The following is a 23,089-nucleotide window of genomic DNA, read 5'->3' as shown; positions in this document are numbered from 1 at the left end:
CGGGTGTGTAACTCGTTCTTGGGGTGCAGGAGGCCTGGGGGGCCTCAGGCCCGACTCTCGGTGTGTGTGTGTGTGTGTGTGTGTGTGTGTGTGACACCAGTGTCTGGCCACCCGGTCTCTGAGAAGCAGTGGTGCCTCCTTGGCTGTCTTCAGGCTGGCTCCTGGGGGGAAGAGGCCCCCTGTTTCTACTCGTCTGAGTGCACAGCGCGGCCGAGACCATCTGCCCAGGGCCGTGAGTGTGCTCTGTGGTTTTCCTGTTTAGGTTTTTGGGGTCACACCCGGCGAGGCTCAGGGCTCACTCCTGGCTCTGCACTCAGGAATCACTCCTGGTGGTGCTTCAGGGGGCAATACGGAGGCTGGGGATCGAACCCGGGGTCAGCCGTGTGCAAGGCAGACACCCTCCCCTCTTAGCCTCTGTCCTATAGCTCCAGCCCTGCTCTGTGGCTTCCTAGCCCCCCTCACCCCAAACACACACACACACACACACACACACACACACACACACACACACACACACACACACACTTGCTCAGAGCTGCCAGCTGGGCTCTGCAGGAGGGTTTGAATCGCCAGGACGTGCTCGCTCTGCTCTGGCTGCTTCCGGTCCCAGTGACTGTCTAGAGGGCTGGTGGGCGTTTCTCCACCTGGCAGTGGAGAGGGTTTTGCGGGCCCCCCCCCCCCCCGCCCCTTTCCCCAGAGTCCCTGCTGCTCAGCAGCTCTGGGGGTGCCCCAAGGCATCTGTGAGCCTGTGTGGGCGGGCACTGGCACATGGGGGCAGTCAGGGCCTCCCCCCCCCCCCCCCCGCTTCCATTTCTTCCTGCTCTGGGTCTTGCTTTTTTGCCTCTGTGACGACAGGCAGGCCAGTCCCTAGAACGTTCTGCCGTGCTGGGCACCGTCTCTCCGGGCGATGGCGTGTGCTAGAGAGGAGGGCTCCACACAGGGCCGTGGAGCGTGTGAAATGCGGCTCGTGCAGCCAGGAAACGGAACGTTCAGTATCTTTTGGCTTTATATTGTTTGTTTTGGGGGGCTATTTATTTCTGGCATGGTGCTTGGGAATTGAACCTGGGCCTCCAGCGTGCAAAGCCTCTCTCTAGTCCTCTGAACCCTCTCCCCAGCGCTTAATCTAATCTCATCTGTTTATTTTGGGGTCCCACCTGGCGGCGCTCAGGTGCTTGGGGAGGAGCGTGCCATGTTGGGGCTCCCACGGGGAAAGCTCCTTCTCCCTCTGAGCCCCCTTGAATGGGGCTGGTTTTGGGGTTTCTTCCAGCCCCTGAGGTGAGGACCCCAGAGCTCTGAGATCTCCCTTGCAGCCCCCCAGAAGGCTGACGCACCTGCTGCGTGGGGGGTTACCTGGGCAGCCGAAGGTTCTGGAGGCAGAAGACAGGTGTTGGCTGCTGGGGCCTCCTGCCAGGCACCCCCACCCCAGCCCCTCTGCACGGCCCAGATCTGTTGCTTAGTGTTCGGGCCACACCTGGGAGTGTTGGGGGACGTCCCCAGCTCTGTGTTGACGATTGATTGCTCTGGGAGAGCTCAGGGTGTGTGCAAGGAAGGATCGTCCCCGCCACCGGACTATCTCTCTGGCCGTCGGAAGTGCAGGAAAGGGGGGGGGTCCCTCCTGGCGAGGCTGAGTCGTTGCAGGCGCTCCCAGCCCACAGCTCCTGTCCTCCCAGCTCTGCCCGCCTGGGGCTGACCCTGTCCCCTCCTCATGGGGTGCAGCAGGAGCCATGCACCAACCCCCCTGGACCTCGGAGCTGTGTTTCCCAGCGGGGGGGCGGGGGGAGCGGGTGCTCCTGGCCCGGGGTCTCCAGTCTGAGAGCCTGGCAATCCCCGTGGCTCCCGTCCGGAGCCCAGCCCCTCTGTCCCACGGGGGGTCACCATCCCGGGGAGCTCTTTGTCACTGGGGTGTTAGGTGTACCCTTGGCAAGTCTGGAGCTGCGGCCCTGCAGTGACTCACCGGGGGAGGAGGAGGGTGGGGCGCGGTGTGGGCGGGGGTGAGCTGGCGGTTGGCCCCCCCTTGCAGCTGCTGGCTCAGCACCAGGGTGCGGGGCGAGCAGAAGGGGTGCCACACTCAGGAGGAAGAGGGGTGCCCGCAGGGAGTGCCGGCGGTTTTTCATCGGCAGCACCTCCCCCGCTGCCTCTTCCTGCCTGCCCAGCCCCAGGACGCTCGGCTTTGCTGTCGGAGCAGGAACGGAAGGGTCAGTGGTCAGGTGGGAGGCCAGGTCAGGCCTGTGTGTCCCCCAACGCCCGGGCCGCAAAGTGTGGGTGACTTTCCAACGGACATATTCTTGAAACCCCGTGTCTGCCTCTGCCTTCCCTTCCCTGCAGAAAGCACCAGAGTTTTCTGGAAGCTTCAGAGGCGAATGGGGTTGCACACCCTGAGCTACTACTTAGCTCACCGTTAACATCGGGCTGGGGGTGGAGGGGTGGGGGGGGCAGGAACTGTCTCTTTAGCTGGTGCAGGTTTTTTTTTTTTTTTTTTGCTTTTTGGGTCACACCTGGCGTTGCACAGGGGTTACTCCTGGCTCATGCACTCAGGAATCACCCTTGGTGGTGCTCAGGAGACCCTATGGGATTCTGGGAATCGAACCCGGGTCGGCCGCGTGCAAGGCAAACGCCCTACCCGCTGTGCTATCGCTCCAGCCCCCTCTGGTGCAGGTTTTGGCCGCACCCTGCTTGGCGCAGGTGGTAGGGATCACACCTGAACCCTCCAGCCCCCTCCTAAGCCTGCGCTGGGCCCCCAGGGCCACCTCTCTGGTCCAGGGGCTGTGTCCCGCGCCTCCGTAGCGTGTGTGTGTGTGTGTGTGTGTATGTGTGTGTGTGGGGGGGGTGTGGCTGAGGCGGGAGTGGGGTGCCACCGGCCTGCACACCCTCCGTGTTTCTCCGTGGCATCCAGCACGGCGCAGACAGGCCAGGGGCGGGTCCCTATTGATCCACTGACTAATTCCCGGATGTGGCCGCTCTCAGACGGAGCTGTGGGCGAGGTTCTCCCGGGCTGCGAGCTCCCCTCCACCCCTGACCCTCTGGCCGCGGGAGGCGGTGTGCCCAGCTCTGGCTGGCCGACGACGGCTGCCGCGCTGGACGGTCTCCAGAGCCCTGCTCGACTATCCCGTGGCTGGGGGGTGGGGGGTGCCCGCTCCTCCAGACACCGGGCTTAGGGCCCAGCGTGGGTCCCCGGAGGCGGCAGCCCTCCCCCCCCCCCCCCCCGCAAGCCCCGAGGCAGCCGCTCTTGGCCTGGGTCCCTCCTGGCAAGTTCAGAGCTGCCTTTGTCCAAGTGGCCTCTTGGAGCTCCCGCCACTGAGCTGAGGGGCCCCTGGTCCCGACGACTGGCCTAGACAGGGGACCTGAGTGTCCCTGAGGGGCGGGGAGCAGACACCCCTGCCACCCCTGCTTTCTGCCTGCCCGTGCCCTCAGTGTCAGGGACCCTCCGAGGCGAGGCTTGTCAGCTGCAGGGGAAGGAGGAGTCGCGGGGTTGGGTCTGAGCCTGCAGCGGGGGGAGTCCCCGATGGACTGTCGATCCCGGACAAATGGGCCAGCCTGAATCTCAGTCTTCCCATCTGCCAAAGGGTCACAGCTGTCAAATAATATCGGTTCAAATGGGCAAGTCTGCAGCTGGCAGAAAGGACGGGATGGGGACGTGCAGGTCACGCAGTGCCCGCGTGTGTGCCCGCGTTGCTCCACAAAGGCTCTCTCGGAAATCCTGGGGAATGGAGTTTCAGAGAGGTCTAGTGACTTGGCCAGAGTCACACAGCTGTGACTTGGCTCTGAGTGTGGCCTCCTGGGACCCACTTTCCCAGCTTGGGGAGTCCTCGAATGGCTTCGGTGGCAGTCGTGAGGGGGGACGGGGGCCAGTGTCCGGGGCTTTGGCACCCCGAGAACAATGTAGCCAGGTGCCCCTGACTCTGGCTAGCCGGGGGTTGTCCAGCCGCCAGCCGTGACCTGTTGTGAACTTTCTCCTCAGGCTGTGTGACCCAGACCCCTGAGACCGAAGAGACGCGAGGGAGGCGGGGCGGGCTCCTGGCAAGGCATCTGCGCCTGGACGAGTCCTGCAGAAGGTCAGTGGGCCAGGAGAGGGGGGGAGGGGAGGGAGGGGGGTCGCGGGGGGGAAGGGTGAGGGCTCGAGGCTGCTCTGCTCCTGCCTCTCTCCACTGTCCCCGGATCCTTCCTCCTCTCCTGCCACACCCCCCAACCCCTCACTGAGCGCCCCTTTCCCTGCCTCGCCCCAGATGGAGAAGGAAGAGGAGACCACACGGGAGCTGCTGCTGCCCAACTGGCAGGGCAGCGGCTCCCACGGGCTGACCATTGCCCAGAGGGACGACGGCGTGTTCGTGCAGGAGGTGATGCAGAATTCCCCTGCGGCCCGCACTGGGGTGGTCAAGGAGGGTGAGTGGCCGCCGCGGGGCGCGGGCGGGGTGGGGCGGGGGGGGGTGGAGGTGCCGGACCCCTGAGCCGGTGGTCTCTCTGGGGCTGCGTGTCCTCCTCCCAACACCTGGTGGGGGGCGGGTGGGTGGGTGCTGGGCACAGAGAGATGGTGCCCCCCCCCCCAAAATGCCGGGGCGCCGTCTTGCGAGCTTCCCCCCTCCTCCGTGCTCAGGGGACCAGATCGTGGGCGCCACCATCTACTTCGACAACCTGCAGTCGGCCGAGGTGACGCAGCTGCTGAACACCATGGGCCACCACACCGTGGGGCTGAAGCTGCACCGCAAGGGCGACCGTTCCCCCGAGCCCGGCCAGGGCTGGACCCACGAAGTCTTCAGCTCGCACAGCTCCGAGGTGGTTCTGGTGAGTGACCGCCCCCCCCCCTCCCGCCCTGCCCTGCGGCCGCGTCCTGAGCCTTCTGCCCGCCTTCGCATCTCCCTGGCCTTCCTTCTCCTGGCTTCTGCCCCTGTCGCTGTGTCCGGCCAGCTTTGCCGCGCCATGGCCGCGTGTCCAGCGTGTCCAGCCAGCCTTGCCTGGACACATCTTCCTGTGGAGTGTCTGGCGATGCAGGAGAGGGGCGCTGCCCCCCCCCCTCCGCTGTCTGCCCCGGGCCGGGAGGGAGGTCGGCTGTGTGGCAGGGAGCTGGGGCGGTTGCACGGGGACCGAGTTCAGCTTCACGGCCTTCCCCGGGACCCTCCGGTGGGTTCCTCGAAGCCTGCATGTGTTCCCTCTGAGTCCAGGGACATGGCCCGGCTCCTTCCCTGGCTTGTTTCTGTCACAGCTCGGGGGTCCTCCGAGTGAGGGTGTTAGCAGAGCACGCGCTGTCTCTGCAGAGGCTTTCTGAGGGTCCCCTCGGGGGAATCCCCTCCTGACCGATTTTACACACGCACGCCGCTGAGTGAGAGCTGAACACTGGTGGCCTGCCAGGGAGGTGGCCCTGGGCTGATGGCGAGCCCTGCCCTGATGCAGGTGGCCCAGGGGACGCCCCCTGGTGACCCCCACCACCCCCATGGTCTCTGCTTCCCGCGTTATCTCCTTTTCTTCCTGTGATGCCGATATTCACCCTTTCTCGTTTGTTTTTGAGCCATCCCTAGCAGTGCTCAGGGCCGGCTCCTGACTCTGCACAGCGATCACTCCCTGGCGGGCCTCAGGAGACCGTCGGGGGTGCTGGGGATCGAACCTGGGTCAGCTGTGTGCAGGGCAGACGCCTTTCCCGCTGGATTGTCTCTGACCCCCTACTGGCCCTGGTTTGTTTTTAGTCCCTAGCACTCTGCCTTAGGCTCTGTGGACTTCCCTTGGGGACCTCCCTGCATGGGAAATGTCCTCTCTAAACGCCCCCCCCCTGAATTGTAGACAGGGCTGCGGCCGGCATCCGAGGCGGGGCGGGTGGGCTGCAACGTCTGCCGGCCTGTCTTTGCAGAGCGGGGACGATGAGGAATACCAGCGCATCTACACCACAAAGATCAAGCCTCGGCTGAGGTCGGAGGATGGCTTGGAAGGGGATCTTGGGGAGACCCAGAGCCGTACCATAACGGTGACCCGAAAGGTCACGGCCTACACAGTGGACATGATGGGCCGGGAAGGCGCCAAGGACATCGACATCAGCAGCCCGGAGTTCAAGATCAAGATTCCGCGGCACGAACTGACGGAAATCTCCACCGTCGACGTGGAGACGCAGCCCGGCAAGACCGTGATCAAGCTGCCCGCGGGCTCGGGCGCGTCCGGGGCCCTGTCTGCCTCGGGACCGGAGCTCCAAGGTGCTGGCCACACGCAGGTCCAGGTCACCGTGCCTGGGATAAAGGTGGGGAGCCCGGGAGTCAGTGTCAGTGCAAAGGGCTTGGACTTGGGGGGCAGTGGGACGGTCCAGGCTCCAGGGGTGGGCGTTGCGTCTTCTCTGGGGGGTGGCTCAGTGGAGGTGCAGGGTCCGTCCTTCGGGAGCGGTGGTGAGGGGAAGGTTAAGATCCCCACTATGAAAGTGCCCACATTTGGGGTGTCAGCAGGGCCTGCGGGCCAGGGAGAGGCAGGGCTGAGTGTTTGTGCCCCTGAGGTCTCCGTGGGCAGCAAGCCAGGTGTGGCCATCGGTGGGAGCGTGCAGAGCCCCCGGCTGGATGTCACTGCACCCTGTGTCAAGGTTGAGGGCAAGTTGAAGGGTCCCGGCGTCACCAGCCCGTCGCTCGAGGGGGACCTGGGCCTGAAAGGGACCAGGCCACAGGGGACTGTGGGTGTGGACATCTCCGCTCCCAAAGTCGAGGGCAGCCTTAGCGGCCCAGCTGTGGAAATTCGAGCCCCTGAGGCCGATATTCACGGCTTGGGGGGCAAACTGAACATCCCCAAGATGAAAGTCCCCCACTTCTCAGCGACCGGTGCGAAGGGAGAGGCAGCTAGTGTGGACGTGACGCTGCCTGCAGGTGAAGTGACTCTCCCTGGGGTGTCTGCGGGCGTCAGTCTGCCCGCAGCTGCCTCCGGGGGCCTGGACGGGAAGGTGAAGGGTGCCAAAGTCAAAGGCCCAGAGATGATCGTGCAGAAGCCGAAAATCTCCATGCAGGATGTTGACCTGAGCCTCGGGTCCCCCAAACTGAAAGGAGATATTAAGATTTCTGCTCCCGGAGTCCAGGGGGATGTAAAAGGCCCTCAGGTGTCAGTGAAGGGCTCCAAAGTGGACATTGAGACCCCCAGCCTAGAGGTTCAGGGCCCCAAGCTCAGTGGTCCCTCTGGGAAAACAGGCACGTGCAAGATCTCCATGGCCGATGTGGACTTTAATGCGGTCTCCCCTAAAGTGAAAGGGGGTGTAGAGGTCACGCTCCCAAAGGTGGAAGGGAAAGGCCAAGGCCCAGAGGTGGACATCAGTGCCCCCGAGGTTGACGTGCGCGGCCCAGACTGGAACCTGAAGATGCCCAAGATGAAAATGCCCAAGTTCAGCGTTCCGGGAGTCAAAGGGGAGGGTCCCGAGGTGAATGTGAATCTCCCCAAAGGAGGTGCCAGCGTCTCAGGGCCTGAGATCAACGTGGAAGCCCCTGGTGTCCACCTCGGAAGCGCAGGGGCCAAAGTGAAGGGCCCCGACGTTAAAACACCTGATGTGAGCGTGAAGACACCTAAGATCTCCATGCCGGATGTGGATTTGCACCTCACGGGCGCAAAGGTGAAGGGAGAGTATGACGTCACAGTGCCCAAACTCGAAGGAGACATGAAAGGCCCCAAAGTGGACATCAGTGCCCCAGATGTGGAAGTGCACGGCCCAGACTTGCATCTGAAGATGCCCAAGCTGAAAATGCCCAAATTCAGCGTGCCTGGCGTCAAAGCAGAGGGCCCTGAAGTGGAGGTGAAGCTGCCCAAGGCTGACTTGGACATTTCTGTCCCCAAAGTGGATGTCAGTGCTCCAGATGTGAGCATTGAGGGACCAGAAGGGAAACTGAAGGGGCCCAAGTTTAAGATGCCTGACATGAATATCAAAGCCCCAAAGATCTCCGTGCCAGACGTCGACTTACATTTGAAAGGCCCCAAAGTCAAAGGGGAATATGACGTCACAGTACCAAGGGCTGAAGGTGAGATTAAAGTGCCCGACGTTGAACTTAAAAGTGCCAAAGTGGACATCGATGTCCCGGATGTGGATGCACATGGTCCTGACTGGCACTTGAAGATGCCTAAGATGAAAATGCCCAAGTTCAGCATGCCGGGCTTCAAGGGAGAGGGCCCCGAGGTGGACGTGAGCCTGCCCAAGGCCGACCTGGCTGTTTCAGGACCCAAAGTGGATGTGGACATTCCAGATGTGAACATTGAAGGGCCTGAAGGACAGCTGAAGGGTCCCAAGATGAACATCAAGGGTCCCAAGATCTCCGTGCCTGATGTGGACTTGCATCTGAAAGGCCCCAAGGTAAAGGGAGAATATGACGTCACAGTACCAAAGTTGGAAGGGGAGTTGAAAGGGCCGAAGGTTGATGTCACTGCCCCAGATGTTGAAGTTCATGGCCCTGAATGGAACCTGAAGATGCCCAAGATGAAAATGCCCAAGTTCAGCGTGCCGAGCCTGAAAGGAGAGGGCCCAGAGTTGGACGTGAACCTGCCCAAGATGGACCTTTCTGCACCCAAAGTGGATCTTAGTGCTCCCGATCTGAGCTTGGAAGGACCAGACGCCAAGCTGAAGGGCCCCAAGTTCAAGATGCCCGACATGCACTTCAAGGCCCCCAAAATCTCCATGCCTGACGTGGACTTACACATGAAAAGCCCCAAACTCAAAGGAGAGATGGATGTGACTGTGCCCAAGATAGAAGGGGAAGTGAAGGTGCCAGAGGTGGACATCAAGGCACCCAAAGTGGACATTAATGCCCCAGATGTGGATGTTCATGGCCCAGACTGGCACCTGAAGATGCCCAAGATGAAAATGCCCAAGTTCAGTGTGCCAGGCTTCAAGGGAGAGGGCCCCGAGGTGGACGTGAGCCTACCGAAGGCTGACCTTGATGTCTCAGCACCCAAGGTGGACATTGACGTTCCAGATGTGAGCCTTGAGGGTCCAGATGCCAAGCTGAAGGGCCCCAAGTTCAAGATGCCCGACATGCACTTCAAGGCCCCCAAAATCTCCATGCCTGACGTAGACTTACACATGAAAAGCCCCAAACTCAAAGGAGAGATGGATGTGACTGTGCCCAAGATAGAAGGGGAAGTGAAGGTGCCAGAGGTGGACATCAAGGCACCCAAAGTGGACATCAATGCCCCAGATGTGGATGTTCATGGCCCAGACTGGCACCTGAAGATGCCCAAGATGAAAATGCCCAAGTTCAGCATGCCAGGCTTCAAGGGAGAGGGCCCCGAGGTGGACGTGAACCTACCGAAGGCTGACCTTGATGTCTCAGCACCCAAGGTGGACATTGCTGCTCCAGAAGTGAATATTGAAGGTCCAGATGCAAAAATAAAAGGTCCTAAATTTAAGATGCCAGAAGTGAACATAAACCCTCAGAAGATATCAATGCCAGACGTTAGCTTGAATTTGAAAGGCCCTAAAATTAAAGGTGATTACGATGTCAAGGCCCCAAAAGTTGAAGGAGAAATAAAAGTCCCAGATGTTGACATCAAAGGCCCCAAAGTGGACATCAATGCCCCAGATGTGGATGTTCATGGCCCAGACTGGCACCTGAAGATGCCCAAGATGAAAATGCCCAAGTTCAGCATGCCAGGCTTCAAGGGAGAGGGCCCTGAAGTGGACGTGAACCTGCCCAAGGCTGACATAGATGTCTCAGCACCCAAGGTGGACATTGCTGCTCCAGAAGTGAATATTGAAGGTCCAGATGCAAAAATAAAAGGTCCTAAATTTAAGATGCCAGAAGTGAACATAAACCCTCAGAAGATATCAATGCCAGACGTTAGCTTGAATTTGAAAGGCCCTAAAATTAAAGGTGATTACGATGTCAAGGCTCCAAAAGTTGAAGGAGAAATAAAAGTCCCAGATGTTGACATCAAAGGCCCCAAAGTGGACATCAATGCCCCAGATGTGGATGTTCATGGCCCAGACTGGCACTTGAAGATGCCCAAGGTGAAGATGCCCAAGTTCAGCATGCCAGGCTTCAAGGGAGAAGGCCCCGAGGTGGATGTGAACCTGCCCAAGGCCGACCTTGATGTCTCAGGACCCAAAGTGGACATAGAAACTCCTGACATTGACATTCATGGCCCAGAGGGAAAACTGAAGGGCCCCAAGTTCAAGATGCCAAGCATGAACATACAGACGCACAAAATCTCTTTGCCTGATGTTGGACTTAATCTGAAAGGCCCCAAAATGAAAACTGATGCTGGTTTTTCCCTTCCCAAAGTGGAAGGGGACTTGAAAGGTCCTGAAATTGATGTGAAAGCCCCTAAGGTGGATGTGGATGTTGGTGAAATTGATATTGAATGTCCAGAAGGGAAAGTGAAAGGCCCCAAGTTCAAGATGCCCGATATGCACTTCAAGACCCCCAAGCTCTCCATGCCCGACGTGGACTTACACATGAAAAGCCCCAAACTCAAAGGGGACATGGACGTATCTGTGCCCAAGATAGAAGGGGAAGTAAAAGTGCCAGAGGTGGACATCAAAGGCCCCAAAGTGGACATCAATGCCCCAGATGTGGATGTTCATGGCCCAGACTGGCACCTGAAGATGCCCAAGGTGAAGATGCCCAAGTTCAGCATGCCAGGCTTCAAGGGAGAAGGCCCCGAGGTGGATGTGAACCTGCCCAAGGCTGACCTTCATGTTTCTGGCCCCAAAGTGGACATTGATACTCCTGATTTGGACATTGAGGGGCCAGAAGGAAAACTGAAAGGCTCTAAATTTAAGATGCCAAAATTGAATATCAAATCTCACAAGATCTCCATGCCAGATGTGGACTTGAATTTGAAGGGACCCAAGCTGAAAGGAGAGATAGATGCTTCTATGCCGGAACTCGAAGGTGAGCTCAGAGGTCCACAAGTGGATATAAAAGGCCCCAGTGTGGATGTGGAGGTGCCAGACGTCAATCTGGAGTGTCCTGATGCCAAGCTGAAGGGCCCCAAGTTCAAGATGCCCGACATGCACTTCAAGGCCCCCAAAATCTCCATGCCCGATGTGGACTTACACTTGAAGGGTCCTAAGGTCAAAGGGGACGTGGATGTGTCAGTGCCCAAGATAGAAGGTGAAGTGAAAGTGCCAGAGGTGGACATCAAAGGACCCAAAGTGGACATTGAAGCCCCAGATGTGAGCCTTGAGTGTCCAGACGCCAAGCTGAAGGGCCCCAAGTTCAAGATGCCCGACATGCATTTCCATGCCCCTAAGATCTCCATGCCCGACGTGGATTTCAACTTAAAGGCACCTAAAATCAAAGGAGAGATGGACGTGTCTGTGCCCAAGATAGAAGGTGAAATGAAAGTGCCAGAGGTGGACATTAAAGGACCCAAAGTGGACATTGGTGCTCCAGATGTGGATGTTCATGGCCCAGACTGGCACCTGAAGATGCCCAAGATGAAAATGCCCAAGTTCAGCATGCCAGGATTCAAGGGAGAAGGCCCCGAAGTGGATGTGAACCTGCCCAAGGCCGACATTGATGTTTCAGGACCCAAGGTGGACATTGACGTTCCAGATGTGAATCTGGAGTGTCCAGACGCCAAGCTGAAGGGCCCCAGGTTCAAGATGCCCGACATGCACTTCAAGGCCCCCAAGATCTCCATGCCTGACGTGGACTTACACTTGAAGGGTCCTAAGGTCAAAGGGGACGTGGATGTGTCAGTGCCCAAGATAGAAGGTCAAGTGAAAGTGCCAGAGGTGGACATCAAAGGACCCAAAGTGGACGTTGAAGTTCCAGATGTGAGCCTTGAGTGTCCAGATGCCAAGCTGAAGGGCCCCAAGTTCAAGATGCCCGACATGCACTTCAAGGCCCCCAAAATCTCCATGCCCGATGTAGACTTACACATGAAAAGCCCCAAACTCAAAGGGGACGTGGATGTGTCTGTGCCCAAGATAGAAGGGGAAGTGAAGGTGCCAGAGGTGGACATCAAGGCACCCAAAGTGGACATCAATGCCCCAGATGTGGACGTTCATGGCCCAGACTGGCACCTGAAGATGCCCAAGATGAAAATGCCCAAGTTCAGCATGCCAGGCTTCAAGGGAGAGGGCCCCGAAGTGGATGTGAACTTGCCCAAGGCCGACATTGATGTTTCAGCACCCAAGGTGGACATTGACGTTCCAGATGTGAATCTGGAGTGTCCAGAGGCCAAGCTGAAGGGCCCCAAGTTTAAGATGCCCGACATGCATTTCCATGCCCCTAAGATCTCCATGCCTGACGTGGATTTCAACTTAAAGGCACCTAAAATCAAAGGAGACATGGATGTTTCTGCACCAAAGCTGGAAGGAGAATTAAAGGGTCCAGAAGTTGATATTAAAGGCCCCAAGTTGGATGTTGACATGCCAGATGTATCGGTGGAAGGTCCAGAAGGCAAATGGAAGAGTCCTAAATTTAAGATGCCAGACATGCACTTCAAAACTCCCAAAATCTCCATGCCGGACATTGATCTCCATTTAAAAAGTCCCAAGATAAAGGGAGATGTGGACGTTGATGTTCCCAAATTGGAAGGTGATCTCAAAGGTCCAGACATTGAGCTGGAAGGACCAGAGGGCAAATTAAAAGGCCCCAAGTTCAAAATGCCTGATATGCATTTCAAGACCCCCAACATTTCTATGCCGGATGTGGACCTACATCTGAAAGGACCCAAAATCAAAGGAGATGTAGACGTGTCTGTGCCTGAGGTAGAAGGCAAAATTAAAGTACCAGATGTGAATGTCAAGGGTCCCAAAGTAGACATAGATGCTCCTGAAGTTCATGGCCCAGATTGGCACCTGAAGATGCCCAAGATGAAAATGCCCAAGTTCAGCATGCCAGGCTTCAAGGGAGAGGGCCCTGAAGTGGACGTGAACCTGCCCAAGGCCGACCTTGACATCTCAGGACCCAAAGTGGACATTGACGTTCCAGATGTGAACATTGAGGGCCCAGATGCCAAACTGAAGGGCCCCAAATTCAAGATGCCGGAGATGAACATCAAAGCTCCTAAGATCTCCATGCCGGACATTGACTTAAACCTTAAAGGCCCCAAGGTGAAGGGTGATGTGGATGTTTCCCTACCTAAGGTGGAAGGAGACCTCAAGGGCCCTGAGATTGACATCAAAGGGCCCAAAGTTGACATTGATGCTCCAGATGTGAATGTTCAAGGCCCAGACTGGCACCTGAAGATGCCCAAAATGAAAATGCCCAAGTTCAGCATGCCAGGCTTCAAGGGAGAGGGCCCCGAGGTGGATGTGAACCTGCCCAAGGCTGACCTTGACATCTCAGCCCCCAAAGTGGACATTGAAGGCCCAGATGTGAATATTGAAGGGCCAGATGCCAAACTGAAAGGCCCCAAGTTCAAGATGCCCGAGATGAACATCAAGGCCCCCAAGATCTCCATGCCGGACCTTGACTTGCACCTGAAAGGCCCTAAGGTGAAAGGAGACGTGGACGTCTCCCTGCCCAAGGTGGAGGGTGAGCTGAAAGGCCCTGAAGTTGACATCAAGGGCCCCAAAGTGGACATTGATGCCCCCGATGTGAACGTCCATGGCCCAGACTGGCACCTGAAGATGCCCAAGATCAAGATGCCCAAAATCAGCATGCCAGGCTTCAAGGGAGAAGGCCCCGAGGTGGATGTGAACCTGCCCAAGGCTGACCTTGACATCTCAGCCCCCAAAGTGGACATTGAAGGCCCAGATGTGAATATTGAAGGGCCAGATGCCAAACTGAAGGGCCCCAAGTTCAAGATGCCCGAGATGAACATCAAGGCCCCCAAGATCTCCATGCCGGACCTTGATTTGCACCTGAAAGGCCCTAAGGTGAAGGGTGATGTGGACGTCTCCCTGCCCAAGGTGGAAGGAGACCTCAAGGGCCCTGAGATTGACATCAAAGGGCCCAAAGTGGACATTGATGCCCCGGATGTGGGTGTTCATGGCCCAGACTGGCACCTGAAGATGCCCAAGGTGAAGATGCCCAAATTCAGCATGCCTGGTTTCAAAGGAGAGGGCCCTGAAGTAGATGTGAACCTTCCCAAGGCCGACCTTGATATCTCAGGACCCAAAGTGGACATTGAAGCTCCAGATGTGAACATTGAGGGTCCTGATGCCAAACTGAAGGGCCCTAAATTTAAGATGCCCGAGATGAATATCAAAGCCCCCAAGATCTCTATGCCTGATTTTGACCTTAACTTGAAGGGTCCCAAAGTGAAGGGTGATGTGGATGTGTCTTTACCAAAAGTTGAAGGTGAGGTGAAAGTTCCTGAAGTGGATATTAAAGGCCCCAAAGTAGACATTGACGTTCCAGATGTGGATGTTCATGGCCCCGACTGGCACCTGAAGATGCCCAAGATGAAAATGCCCAAGTTCGGCATGCCTGGCTTTAAAGGAGAGGGCCCCGAAGTGGATGTTAACTTGCCCAAGGCTGATATTGATATCTCAGGACCCAAAGTGGACATTGACGTTCCAGATCTGAACATTGAGGGTCCGGATGCCAAACTGAAGGGCCCCAAGTTCAAGATGCCTGAGATGAACATCAAAGCTCCTAAGATCTCCATGCCTGATTTGGATCTTCATCTTAAGGGCCCTAAGATTAAAGGAGAGGTGGATGCTTCACTTCCAAATGTAGAAGGTGAGCTAAAGGGGCCCAGTATTGACATCAAGGCCCCAAAGGTAGATATAGAGACTCCAGATATTGACATTCATGGCCCAGAAGGTAAACTAAAAGGTCCCAAACTGAAGATGCCCGACATGCACGTGAACATGCCCAAGATCACCATGCCAGAAATTGACCTGAATTTGAAAGGCTCAAAGCTTAAGGGAGATATTGATGTCTCTGGACCCAAATTGGAAGGTGACATTAAAGCTCCCAAATTGGATGTAAAGGGTCCTGATGTGGATATTTCTGGCCCCAAAGTCAACATTGAAGGCAAGGCAAAGAAGTCTCGTTTTAAGCTTCCCAAATTTAATTTTTCGGGCTCCAAAGTTCAGACACCTGAGGTGGATGTCAAAGTTAAAAAACCAGATATTGATGTCACAGGTCCAAAGGTTGATATTAATGCACCTGATGTTGAAGTCCAAGGAAAAGTGAAAGGGTCCAAGTTCAAAATGCCTTTCCTGAGTATTTCATCTCCTAAAGTTTCTATGCCTGATGTGGAGTTAAATCTGAAAAGTCCTAAAGTCAAAGGAGACTTAGATGTTGCAGTTCCTAGTTTAGAAGGTGACCTTAAAGGACCCAAACTGGATGTCAAGGCACCAGAAGTTCATCTTGAAGCACCCGATGTGGATGTTCATGGTCCAGAGTGGAATTTGAAAATGCCTAAAATGAAAATGCCCAAGTTTGGCGTGCCTGGTTTGAAAGCAGAAGGGCCAGATATCTCTGTGGATCTGCCCAAAGGAGATATAAACATTGAGGCTCCCACTATGAACATTGAGTGCCCAGAAATAAATTTGGAAGGTCCAGAAGGAAGCTTAAAGGGACCCAAATTTAAGATGCCTGACATGAATATCAAAGCTCCCAAGATCTCCATGCCTGACATTGACTTAAACTTGAAGGGCCCCAAGATAAAAGGGGATGTGGATGTTTCACTACCTAAAGTTGAAGGGGATCTGAAGGGACCAGAGGTTGATATCAAAGGCCCCAAAGTGGACATCAATGCCCCAGATGTGGATGTTCATGGCCCTGACTGGCACCTGAAGATGCCCAAGATGAAAATGCCCAAGTTCAGCATGCCAGGCTTCAAGGGAGAGGGCCCCGAAGTAGATGTAAACCTGCCCAAGGCTGACCTTGACATCTCTGGGCCCAAGGTGGACGTTGACCTTCCAGATGTGAACATTGAGGGCCCAGATGCCAAACTGAAGGGCCCCAAATTCAAGATGCCGGAGATGAACATCAAAGCTCCTAAGATCTCCATGCCAGACCTCGACTTTAACCTGAAAGGCCCCAAAATAAAGGGCGATGTGGATGTGACTTTACCAAAAGTGGAAGGTGACCTGAAGGGTCCTGAAGTGGACATCAAGGGCCCCAAAGTAGACATTGACACTCCTGATATTAACATTGAGGGCCCAGAGGGGAAACTGAAGGGCCCCAAATTCAAGATGCCAGAGATGCACATAAAGGCTCCCAAAATATCGATGCCTGACCTTGACTTAAACCTGAAGGGTCCCAAGGTGAAGGGTGATGCGGATGTTTCCCTTCCCAAAATTGAAGGGGATCTAAAAGGTCCTGAGATTGACATCAAAGGCCCCAAAATGGATATTGATACACCAGATGTGGACGTTCATGGCCCAGACTGGCACTTGAAGATGCCCAAGATCAAGATGCCCAAGATCAGCATGCCAGGCTTCAAGGGAGAGGGCCCCGAGGTGGATGTGAACCTGCCCAAGGCTGACATTGACATCTCAGCCCCCAAAGTGGACATTGAAGGCCCAGATGTGAATATTGAGGGCCCAGATGCCAAACTGAAGGGCCCCAAGTTCAAGATGCCCGAGATGAACATCAAGGCCCCCAAGATCTCCATGCCGGACCTTGACTTGCACCTGAAAGGCCCTAAGGTGAAAGGAGACGTGGACGTCTCCCTGCCCAAGGTGGAGGGTGAGCTGAAAGGCCCTGAAGTTGACATCAAGGGCCCCAAAGTGGACATCGATGCCCCCGATGTGAATGTTCATGGCCCAGACTGGCACCTGAAGATGCCCAAGATCAAGATGCCCAAGATCAGCATGCCAGGCTTCAAGGGAGAAGGCCCCGAGGTGGATGTGAACCTGCCCAAGGCTGACCTTGACATCTCAGCCCCCAAAGTGGACATTGAAGGCCCAGATGTGAATATTGAAGGGCCAGATGCCAAACTGAAGGGCCCCAAGTTCAAGATGCCCGAGATGAACATCAAGGCCCCCAAGATCTCCATGCCGGACCTTGATTTGCACCTGAAAGGCCCTAAGGTGAAGGGTGATGTGGACGTCTCCCTGCCCAAGGTGGAAGGAGACCTCAAGGGCCCTGAGATTGACATCAAAGGGCCCAAAGTGGACATTGATGCCCCGGATGTGGGTGTTCATGGCCCAGACTGGCACCTGAAGATGCCCAAGGTGAAGATGCCCAAATTCAGCATGCCTGGTTTCAAAGGAGAGGGCCCTGAAGTAGATGTGAACCTTCCCAAGGCCGACCTTGATATCTCAGGACCCAAAGTGGACATTGAAGCTCCAGATGTGAACATTGAGGGTCCTGATGCCAAACTGAAGGGCCCTAAATTTAAGATGCCTGACCTCCACCTCAAGGCCCCCAAGATCTCTATGCCTGAAGTCGACCTGAACTTGAAGGGCCCAAAGTTGAAAGGTGATGTGGACGTTTCTCTGCCCAAAGTAGAAGGAGACCTTCAGGGCCCTGATATTGACCTCAAGGGCCCCAAAGTGGACATCAATGCCCCAGATGTGGACGTTCATGGCCCTGACTGGCACCTCAAGATGCCCAAAGTGAAGATGCCCAAGTTCAGCATGCCAGGCTTCAAGGGAGAGGGCCCCGAAGTAGATGTAAACCTGCCCAAGGCCGACCTTGACATCTCTGGGCCCAAGGTGGACGTTGACCTTCCAGATGTGAACATTGAGGGCCCAGATGCCAAACTGAAGGGCCCCAAGTTCAAGATGCCTGAGATAAATATCAAAACTCCTAAGATCTCCATGCCGGAGCTTGACTTAAATCTGAAAGGCCCCAAGGTGAAGGGTGATGTGGATGTTTCTCTACCTAAGGTGGAAGGAGATCTCAAAGGCCCCGAACTTGACATCAAGGGACCCAAAGTTGACATTAACGCCCCAGATGTGGATGTTCATGGCCCCGACTGGCACCTGAAGATGCCCAAAGTGAAGATGCCCAAGTTCAGCATGCCAGGCTTCAAGGGAGAGGGTCCTGAGGTGGACGTGAACCTGCCCAAGGCCGACCTTGACATCTCTGGGCCCAAGGTGGACGTTGACCTTCCAGATGTGAACATTGAGGGCCCAGATGCCAAACTGAAGGGTCCCAAGTTTAAGATGCCGGAGATGAACATCAAAGCTCCTAAGATCTCCATGCCAGACCTCGACTTTAATCTCAAAGGCCCCAAAGTGAAGGGTGATGTGGATGTTTCTCTCCCCAAAATTGAAGGTGATCTCAAGGGCCCTGAAATTGACATAAAGGGCCCTAAATTGGACATAGACACTCCTGATGTCAGCCTCGAAGGGCCAGAAGGAAAACTGAAGGGCCCCAAATTCAAGATGCCAGAGATGCACATTAAAGCTCCCAAGATCTCTATGCCCGACTTGGACCTAAGTTTGAAAGGGCCAAAGGTGAAGGGGGATGTGGACCTTTCACTGCCGAAGGTGGAAGGTGACCTGAAAGGGCCAGAAGTGGATATCGAAGGTCCTGAAGGGAAGCTCAAAGGGCCCAAGTTTAAGATGCCTGATGTCCATTTCAAAACTCCACAAATCTCCATGAGTGACATTGATTTGAACTTGAAAGGGCCTAAGCTAAAGGGAGATATGGACCTTTCTGTTCCTAAATTGGAAGGAGATCTGAAAGGCCCTAAGCTGGACATTGACACTCCTGAAGTTGACATTCATGGCCCGGAGGGCAAACTGAAGGGCCCCAAGTTTAAGATGCCTGACCTCCACCTCAAGGGCCCCAAGGTCAACATGCCTGAAGTCGACCTGAACTTGAAGGGCCCAAAGGTGAAGGGGGATGTGGACATTTCTCTGCCCAAAGTGGAAGGAGACCTTCAGGGCCCTGATATTGACCTCAAGGGCCCCAAAGTGGACATCAATGCCCCAGATGTGGACGTTCATGGCCCTGACTGGCACCTCAAGATGCCCAAAGTGAAGATGCCCAAGTTCAGCATGCCAGGCTTCAAGGGAGAGGGCCCCGAGGTGGATGTGAACCTGCCCAAAGCTGATCTTGACATCTCAGGACCCAAGGTGGACATTGACGTTCCAGATGTGAACATTGAGGGTCCAGATGCCAAACTGAAGGGCCCCAAATTCAAGATGCCTGAGATAAATATCAAAGCTCCCAAAATCTCCATGCCTGATGTTGACTTGGACTTGAAGGGCCCCAAAGTCAAAGGTGACTTTGATGTGTCAGTTCCTAAGATGGAAGGTAGTTTCAAAGGCCCAGAATTAGACCTTAAAGGTCCAGGCCTGGATGTTGAAGGCCCCGATGCCAAACTTGGTGGTCTGAACTTGAAGATGCCATCACTGGACATATCTGCCCCGAAAGTTTCAGCTCCAGATATTGACTTGCATCTCAAGGCCCCTAAAATTGGAATTTCTGGTGCCAAGCTAGAAGGTGGTGATCTGGACCTCAAAGGACCCAAGGTTGATTTAGAGGCTCCAAGCTTGGACGTACACATGGAGAGCTCAGATATTAACATCGAGGGGCCGGATGTTAAAGTCCCCAAATTCAAGAAATCCAAGTTTGGATTTGGGGCCAAGGGCCCCAAAGCAGACATCAAGACTCCTTCTCTGGATGTGACTGTCCCCGATGCAGAGCTGAACGTGGACGCCCCTGAAATCAGCATTGGTGGCAAGGGCAAGAAAAGTAAGTTCAAGATGCCGAAAATTCACATGAGTGGTCCTAAAATGAAGACCAAAAAGCAGGGGTTTGATCTGACTGTTCCCGGGGGCGAGCTGGATGCCAGTTTGAGAGCTCCTGAGATGGACGTCAGTGTGACTGGGCCAGAGGCTGCTTTGAAAGTCGATGTGAAATCGCCCAAAACAAAGAAACCGATGTTTGGGAAGATGTACTTCCCCGATGTAGAGTTTGACATTAAGTCACCCAAGTTCAAAGCCGAGGCCCCTCTCCCCAAAATAGAAGGGGAGATTCAGGCACCCGAGCTGGACATTTCATCACCTGGGCTGCATGTGGAAGGTGCCGACGTCAAGCTCAAGACCCCGAAGCTCAAGATGCCCGGAGTGGATGTCTCCGGGCCCAAAATCGAGGGCGACTTGAAAGGTCCCGACCTGCAGGTGGAAGGCCCTGATGTGAAGCTCAAGGGCCCGTCATTTGGCATCTCTGGCCCCCAAATCTCCACCCCCGATCTAAATGTAAACTTGAAAGGAGCGAAGATCAAGGGTGAAGCCCCCAGTGTGGGCCTGGAAGGCCCCGAGGTCAATCTGCAAGGTCCAGACGCGAAAATCAAGTTCCCCAAGTTCTCCATGCCCAAGATTGGTGTCCCAGGCGTGAAAGTGGAGGGCGGGGTAGCTGGGGTCCAGCTCCCCTCTCTGGAGGGAGGCCTGAGTGCCCCGGATGTGAAGCTGGAAGGGCCCGAGGTATCTCTCAAAGGGCCCAATGTGGACTTACCCTCAGTGAACCTCTCCATGCCCAAAATCTCAGGGCCCGACCTTGACCTGAACCTGAAAGGACCAAGCTTGAAGGGAGACCTGGACGCCTCCGTCTCTGGCGTGAAGGTGCAGACCCCAGGGCTTGACCTTCACGGCAGCGGTGTGGACACCACGGCGTCTTTGAGTGTGGGGGCGCCCGGCGTGACCCTAAAGGGACCCCACATGTCGGGAGACATCAAGTGCCCGAAAGTGTCAGTGGGGGCTCCTGACCTGAGCTTGGAGGCCCCCGAAGGTGGTATTAAGCTTCCCCAAATGAAGCTACCCCAATTTGGCATCTCCGCTTCGGGGTCTGATTTGGACGTTAACGTCCAGGGGCCACAAGTCACTGGGGACCTGAAGGGGCCGGGCCTGGAGGGCAACCTCGGAGGCCTGAACCTGAAAGGGCCTCAACTCTCGGCACCTGGCGTGGACTTGAACTTGGAAGGGCCGAAGGTGAAAGGGGCCCTCGGAGGAGTCAGCATCCAGGGCCTGGAGGGGGGCGTCCAGATGCCTGGAGTGAAGGCCTCGGGGGGTTCCATGGAGCTCCCGGGGGTGAATGTGAAACTCCCCTCCGGGCACATCTCTGCTCCTGAAATCAAAGGCGATCTGAAGGGATCCGGAATGGGTCTCCATGGAGCCATGCCCGACATCAGCCTCAAGGGGCCGTCCTTGAACGTGGCCACTTCCGAGTCCGAGAGTGGCATCAGCTTGAAGGGCCCGAAAGTCAAAGGAGGTGTGGATGTTTCAGGGGGGTTCAGCACCCCGGATATCAGCCTGAGCCCGGGACACGTGAGTGTCTCGGGTGCCGGGGGTGAGCTCAAAGGACCCCAGGTCAGCATGGATGCATCGAGGCTAGCCGGGGGCCTTCATTTCTCAGGACCAAAGGGAGAAGTTGGGGTCAAAGGCGGGCAGGTTGGACTCCAGGCTCCCGGGCTGAGCATATCTGGGCCTCAAGGTCACTTGGAAAGCGGATCTGGAAAAGTTACATTCCCCAAAATGAAGATCCCCAAATTTACCACCTCTGGCCGTGAGCTGGTTGGCCGAGAAGTCGGGGTGGATATCAACTTCCCCAAAATGGAGGCCAATGTCCAGGCTGGGGCTGGAGAGGCCGAATGGGAGGACCCTGACATCAAACTCAAAAAGTCCAAAATCAAAATGCCCAAGTTTAATTTCTCCAAGTCCAAAGGGAAAGGCGGCGTCACGGGCTCACCGGAAGCTTCCATCTCGGGCTCCAAGGGGGACCTGAAGAGCTCGAAGGCCAGCCTGGGCTCTCTGGAGGGCGAGGTGGACGCCGAGACCGTCTCCTCCAAAAGCAAATTCTCCTTATTCAAAAGCAAGAAACCCAGGCACCGCTCCAACTCCTTCAGCGACGAGAGGGAGCTCTCCGCGCCCTCCACCCCGACGGGGACTTTGGAATTTGAAGGCGGGGAAGTGTCCGTGGAAGGCGGGAAAGTGAAAGGGAAGCAGGGGAAGCTGAAATTTGGTACCTTTGGGGGGTTGGGGTCAAAGAGCAAAGGTCATTATGAGGTGACGGGGAGCGATGAGGAGGCAGGCAAGTTACAGGGGAGCGGCGTGTCCCTGGCCTCCAAGAAGTCCCGACTCTCCTCGTCCTCGAGCAACGACAGTGGAACCAAGGTCGGCATCCACCTGCCCGAGGTGGAGCTGTCGGTGTCCACAAAGAAAGAGTAGTGGCTTCTGAGTGTACATAGATGTATAAACGACATCAGCCCGGGGCGTGTTTGTATATAAACTCCCGAGCCCGCAGCCTCAGCAATAATGCAGTGACCTCGGCTCTCCCCGGGGCCAGCGCTGGGCGGTAACCGCGACCTGGCGGGCTCCTGACGCTCGGCAGATGGGCCCGAGAGCTGCTAGCGTGCGGTGCCCTCGTGGCGTCCACGCGCCAGATCACCACCCCGGCCCTTCAGATTGCAGTTTTGGGTGTTGTGTTGGATTTTTGGCATCGAACGCTGAGAGCTTTTGTTTACTAAGCCAGCTTTTTTTTTGTGTTTTATTACTATTCTCATTTTTACTGAACGTAATTAGTATTGGGGTCCTGGAAACCCACTCTTTTTTCATGGTAATGACTTCGGGGCTTTTATTAGTAAGGGTGGGATGGGGGAGGAGACAGAAACCTTCGTTTCTCCTAAGATGGAATGGCCTCAGGTATCACCCCACCCCCAAATGGGCTGGGAGCTGCAGCGGGCTGATGTCTGGGGCACTGGGCTTCCCCAGGGTGGCGGTTGCGGCCCATTTGGTGCTCGTGGGGAAAGGGATTCAAATTTGCAGATTGTCCGGCTGCTGGCTCCGTGCCAGGCTCCCATTCTGTATGTGGAAATGGTGTTTTCTTCCTCACTGCCTCATTCCTTTTAATCTCTTTCTAAAACAAAAACTATTATGATGATTAAGGAAATTTCCAGCACTTTAATGGCAAATTAATTGAGAATGTAAAAGAATTGATGCTGTCAAAGGCAAATAAAACTGTTTATTAATGCTGATGTCTTGTCCCTTCTGTGTTGGGGGACCAGGGGCACGGTGGGGACCACACGCTTAGCCCTCACTGAATTCAGACCAGATTTGCCCGGTGACGCTGCTGGTGTGATCAGTGACTTCATTATCATTCATTTATCAAGGTTTAAGTTTTTGGGGGTTCATTACATTTAAAGTTTCAGTTAGGGCCATGGGTGCCAGGAAGCGATCTGGGGCCCCCAAACACTCAAGATGGGGGCTCTGCTACGTAAGCCCTGCCCCCGGCCCTCTGCAGTGATCAATCACAAACACCAATGATGGCTTCTTTTCTTTTCTGGT

General features: G+C 55.7%; 1 protein-coding gene across 1 annotated transcript in view; it reads left to right on the top strand.

Moving 5' to 3' along the window:
* AHNAK (AHNAK nucleoprotein) overlaps positions 1-22,779 on the top strand; it is a 29,097-nt gene extending 6,318 nt beyond the window's left edge. Inside the window, exons 2-5 of the mRNA XM_055141037.1 lie at positions 3,959-4,052; positions 4,224-4,380; positions 4,592-4,779; positions 5,837-22,779. Of these exons, the coding sequence (XP_054997012.1) occupies positions 4,224-4,380; positions 4,592-4,779; positions 5,837-21,973 (16,482 nt within the window). The 5' untranslated portion in view covers positions 3,959-4,052 and the 3' untranslated portion in view covers positions 21,974-22,779. The remainder of the gene's footprint in view (positions 1-3,958; positions 4,053-4,223; positions 4,381-4,591; positions 4,780-5,836) is intronic.
* Positions 22,780-23,089: the final 310 nt, after the last annotated feature.

The sequence above is a fragment of the Sorex araneus genome, chromosome 6 (assembly GCF_027595985.1).
Source record: "Sorex araneus isolate mSorAra2 chromosome 6, mSorAra2.pri, whole genome shotgun sequence".
NCBI lineage: Eukaryota > Metazoa > Chordata > Mammalia > Eulipotyphla > Soricidae > Sorex > Sorex araneus.
This window is presented reverse-complemented; position numbering and strand designations above follow the sequence as displayed.